We start from the raw sequence: 5,841 nt of genomic DNA on the forward strand, positions 1-5,841 counted from the left end.
ATGATCCTATCTTGTCTCTAGAGCTGGGATCTGGACACTCGGTTACATTTTCCATAGGATTCTAAGGCCTTTAAAAGCGATTTCCATAAAGTCGGGTGATGTTTATATTCCTCGAGGAGTAGCTGTGCCTGCTTTGGATAAGGACACAACCTGGGATTTTCAGCCTAAGAAGCTATCTATTGGAGATGTCTTAATTAGTGGTGATTTATATGCTACAGTTTTTGAAAATAGTTTGATAGAGCATAGTGGTGATTGAACTCGAAACCTTTTATTGTGGACATGGGACGGGGATGGCAACATGCGAACGAATTGCAGTGTTGGGATCGCAGGCAACTTTGGGATGGACGGGTTTCTTGTTTTTTAACCCCAAAGTGTACAAAGAATAAGAAGAGAAACAAGCTAGTCTAGATCATTTTCAGCATTGTTTTCACTTTTTCCTGTAATTTTTTTTGCTAGTTTTTTTTATCCTTTCTAATCTGTTTCTAGCTTTTTTGAGAGTGGTATAGTGAGTTTTCAAATGGTTTTTATCTTTTTAAATAGTTTTACTGGATTTTGAAAATATTCTGGAATTTGAGAAATAGAAAGTTATTTATTTTCCAAATTTGATTAAAAAACAAAGTCAATAAACTTTAACTCTTATCTATTAATTTTGGAATAATTTTGAAATCTATAATCTACATAAAATCTCTCAATGATTTTGTGAGAGCAATAAGTTGAAAATTATATTTTTAAGAGAAAAAAACTCCAAATTAATATAAAATTTCAGAATATATTTCAAATTTATAATCTACATCCAATATCTCAATAATATTTTCCTTAAATTGTATTTTGTTAGATGACCAGTTGAAAATTATATTTTGAATCGCGAAGTCAGCAGTAATTTTTTTATGTGTTTCAAAAGTTCAGAGCACGTATTTTATGTAATTTTCATTTTCATTTCTACTATCAAAAACATGATTCAAATTTTTTTTGTCCAGATTCCAACCACTTATACCCATACCGGCAATTGCTCGGCCTCGTTAGACGACTCCTTTTTCTTTCTTTAAAAAAAATAACACTGGTGGGGCTGAATCTCTACAATGCGTTATTTTTTCCTACGTTATTTAGTAGCATGTTCGTTTAATCCAGGTTAACAATGAAGATAACACGTGTTGCGGACATATTGATTTTCTTTTGGTAGTCCAAATGAAAGGTAGTGAGAAGATATACGTTTCCCCCTGGTTAGGAAAGTTAATGGTTGGAGGAAAAGAGTAGGTCAACCTCGTGTTAATAAATTAGCTACAGAGGAAGGATCAGTGTAGAGCCTCAGACAAGTGCGATTTTGAAAGCTTGGAGGGGATCAGTCGAGAGCCAGCGACAAGTGCGAATTTGAATGGTCGGAGGCTCAGTGCGGCGCTAATTCGTGGCGACTCTCTTGAATTTATGGGTATGGGATCTTTAATGAGGCAGATGGAGTACAGCAAGCCTCGCGTTATGGTGGTGCCCTATCCAGCGCAAGGTCATATCAATCCCATGCTGCAGTTCGCCAAGCGGCTCGTCTCAAAAAAGGTTATGGTCACGTTTGTGATGACGGAGGCCAGCCGTGAGGACATTTTTCAGGCACAAGATGCATCAATCTCCTCCCAGGAACTCCAGTTTGAAACTATCTCTGACGGACTTCCGCTTGATTTCGACCGCTCCAAGGACTTCGAAATGACGATGCAGATGTTTCGAAAGATGGGAGTTCTCAGCTTAACAAATCTCATAGAAAGGCTGGACGCTCAAGGAAACAATATATGTTGCATCGTTTACGACTCCTTCCTTCCATGGGTTCCTGAAGTTGCAAACAAGTTTGACATTCCTCTTGCCTTTTTCTGGACGCAATCCTGTGCAGTTTACTCTATCTATTACCATTTTAGTAGAGGATTGAGTATGCCTTCCATTCCCGATGCTTGCTTTTTGTCAATTTTGCTTTATTTTTATGAGATCTGAGTTTATTTTGATTCTTTTTTGGAACTTGTGTGCAGCCATCCCGGTAGACGGAGCAGGGAAAACGATGGACGAGATAGAAATCCCGGGATTGCCATGGCTGAACGTCTCGGAGTTGCCGAGCTTTCTGCAACCTTCGAATTCCTACGCCTTTCTGCTGCGATTAGTAATGGATCAGTTCGATCCATTGTCAGAGGCAAAATGGGTTTTGGGAAATTCATTTGAGGAGATTGAATCCGAAGAAATAAACTCAGTGAAAAGTATAGCTCCGATTCGCACTGTAGGTCCGCTTTTACCCTCGGCTTTCTTGGACGCACAGAATACCAGCGACACAGAGTATGGTGCACATTTGTGGAAAGCCGCAAAGTGCATGGATTGGCTGAATACGAAGGAACCTGCAAGCGTTGTGTACGTTTCCTTTGGAAGCTTCGGGGTTCTGTCAAAAGAGCAAATTCATGAAATAGCCCTTGGGCTGAAAGCCAGTGGGTGCTCTTTCATATGGGTTATTCGTCCGCCCAACAGTGAAGAATGCCTGCCAGAGAATTTCTTGTACGAAACTTCCGAGCAAGGACTAGTCGTTCCTTGGTGTTCTCAGCTGGAAGTGCTCTCTCATGCCTCTGCCGCTGCATTTATGACGCACTGTGGATGGAACTCGACTCTGGAAAGCCTCACCTTGGGTGTCCCCATTTTGGCGGTTCCTCAGTGGACCGACCAGACGACTAATTCCAAATACATCGCAGAGAAGTGGAAGACGGGATTGAGATTGCATAAACGACCAACAGACGGATTAGTGGGGAAGGAGGAAGTCGAGAAATGTATCAAGATGATTATGGAAACTGAGGTGGGCGTTGAACTGAGAGAAAACGCTCTGCGGTGGAAGACATTATCGAGGGAAGCAATGATGGAAGGCGGATCTTCCGATAAGAATATCGAAGAATTCGTTCAAGAGATTCTTGGCGAAGAATGGCGATCATAATTGTCTGTTTCAGGTTTTACTATTTCATTACCTGCTGAAATAGTCATTTCTTGAACAAATGTTAGAAAAACCTAGTCTGATCCGTCATCTGTGAATTGTAGTTGTGAACCAGGATGAATTGTGGGATGGTCAGCCCAATCCTTTTCGAATCCACCATTCGTGAAGGGTAATCGTGGTATTGTTTTCTCTGGATGAATCCTTAGGATTGGTGGATGCCAATAGAATTTATTTGCTTTCATCAATTTCCTGTCCTTCAGTATCCGAGAGAGCGAACACTGCTTTGAAAGCATAATTTTTTTCTCCTGATTTCCTATTTTAAAATTGTAAAGAAAATTTAAGGGAGGTGTTATTTTTAAATAAGAAAATATCATTTATGAATGATCTTGGTGAGCTAGTTAGTTGTAGTTTTAACTTTTATTTGAACATATGGTTTTAAACCCCTATGCGTAATTTTTTTTAATTTAAAAACAAATATTTTAAATTTTATAATAAATTTAATGTATTTATAATTGTAACAAATTATATTATTTATGTTTATTAGGATAGAGTGAATGGTGACACGGTATTTTGTTAAGGTATTCCATAGTGTAAGGGGTATTGGTTGCAAATATTGTGGGTAAAAATCATGGGCTTAGGAATGCAGTAAGCTTATGCTCTCCAACTCAAGTGAGAAATTATGGTTTGGGAAAAATTACATATATAATTATAAGTTACATTGGTCAATGCTTAATTAATAATGGTTTATAAAGAAATCATCCTATAGTCTTGCTTTGGCTGTAAGTAATAAATTGACATGTGAAGTGGATAAGTAAATTGCTTGCTCAAACAAAAAAACTTGCATAAATTTTGGTGGGTAGCAAAATTCTACACTTTTACAATTTTACTTCTACATAAGTATTAATGAAAACATAAATAATGGTGTAAGTATGGTTTTTATATCTTAGTCCTACACATGTCTTATGCAAAGACTTGGTTAAATTATGGTGGGAAGTAATTGATGGTAGATATGTTATTTATTTGAGTATAAGTTATTTTCAAGTGTTTTATTTTTGGATGGTTTTCCTACTAAGTTTAAGGATAAAAAATCACTACACAAATATCTAAAATACATGGATGAATATTGCAATCATATCCACAAATTATGGCATAAAATATATAAGCCAGTTATCCACATGGCATTATATTGTGAAAATGGTGCAATAAGGTCTTGTTATGGTCCAATCAAATGTTTGAAAATTATTTTTTATAATAATAGTGAAAAGTAAATATTTATTTTTCAAAGTTAAACATTATAATTTGCATTGGTCAATGCTAAACTAATAATGATCAACAAATAAATTCTTTGTTAGAGTATTTCCTTAGCAGAGATTAATAATAATTCCATAACAATATTTAAATTTAATTAATAAGCACATAAAAACTTAATATTTACATTATAATAATTTTCTTAAAAATGAATATCCACGCCCACTTTACCATGGATATTATTAAATTTTAAGTACATTTTGTTACAATACTAAAGGCCAACACCAAGACTTATTAATACACATGCCCAAAACCATAACTCATTTCACAATAAATAAATAAAATGTAAAATATTTTAGACATTACATATAACATTGATTACATAGAGTGAAAACTCTCCATCATGGATGGAGGGAGGGAGGGAGAGAGAGAGGAGGGGTGGGGAGAAATAGAGAGAGGGAGATAGTGACAACCCTGGCAAGCAGAGAGAGAGAGATAGTGACAACCCTGGCAAGCAGAGAGAGAGTGTGTGTTGGGAGAGGGAGGGAGAGAGAAATGTGTGTTGGGAGAGGGAGGGAGATAGTGACAACCCAGGCGGGCAAAGAGAGAGTGTGTGTTGTGTGTTGGGTACGGGAGATAAATATGGAGAGAGAGTGAGGGAGAGAAAGATGGAGAGAGAGGGAGGGAGAGAAATATGGAGTTGGAAGGGGAGAGAGAGGGAGGGAAGAACAAAGACATAGACAGATAGAGGTAGAGAGAGATTGAGTGACAAGGTAGGGATGGAGAGAGAGGGAGAGAGGATAGGAGGGAAGATAGAGAGGAGAGGTGATAGAGATGGAGAGAAAGGGAAGAGAGAGAGATGGAGACATGGAGAGAGGGGGAAGAGAGAAGGAGAAACAAAGAGAGAGATAGAGAAAGAGGACTTCAGAGAGAGGAGAGATGGATGGAGGGTGTAGAGAATGAGGGAAGAGAGAGAGAATGAGAAATGGATCCAGCCTATATATGGTATGTGTATATAAACACCACCCCAGATCCATCTCAACCCAGGATCTATCAAGTGCTGAGAGGGATCAAATCTCTTTTCACTTTAAGAGAGGTTTGCATTTCAAGAGATTTGATCCAACCCAGGATCTATCAAGTGCTGAGAGGGATCAAATCTCTTTTCACTTTAAGAGAGGTTTGCATTTCAAGAGATTTGATCCCTATTGATAGGTCTGTGGTTAAGATGGATATATGTTGGTTTATTAAATAGCTATAAAATTATATTAAGTTTAAAAATAATTAGGTAACAACATGAATTAATAAATTATAATATATTTATTTTTTTAAATATATAATATATGTATATGTTTGTAATTGGTTGAAATTAAATTTAGTCATTTTTTATTTGTAAAAAGAAAGAAAAGGAATTATTTGATTTGGTTTAAAATTTTATTTTATGATTAAGAAAGTTTTAAAAATAGTATTTTTAAATCATTAAAAGATAAGAAGATTGACATTGTCACAAATATTTTTAAATTTTAATTTAATGTATGTTTATATAAGAGTTTTTAAGAGAAAATAGTTACCCTTTTAATAAATGTATTTTAACATCAAATCTTTGGAAAAGTTACAAAAAAAAATGTTTTGCAAAAAGATTTTTATAAACAATT

General features: G+C 36.1%; 1 protein-coding gene across 1 annotated transcript; it reads left to right on the forward strand.

Moving 5' to 3' along the window:
• Positions 1-1,299: 1,299 nt before the first annotated feature.
• Positions 1,300-3,282, forward strand: LOC149144315 (UDP-glycosyltransferase 74E1-like). The gene is made up of 2 exons (XM_089448255.1): positions 1,300-1,909; positions 2,007-3,282. Exons 1-2 carry the CDS (start codon positions 1,423-1,425, stop codon positions 2,942-2,944), a joined length of 1,425 nt encoding a protein of 474 aa, XP_089304381.1. The 5' UTR covers positions 1,300-1,422; the 3' UTR covers positions 2,945-3,282.
• Positions 3,283-5,841: the final 2,559 nt, after the last annotated feature.

This window comes from Pinus tabuliformis, chromosome X, assembly GCF_031772625.1.
Source record: "Pinus tabuliformis cultivar Carrire ecotype Pingquan chromosome X, CPIR1, whole genome shotgun sequence".
Lineage (NCBI taxonomy): Eukaryota > Viridiplantae > Streptophyta > Pinopsida > Pinales > Pinaceae > Pinus > Pinus tabuliformis.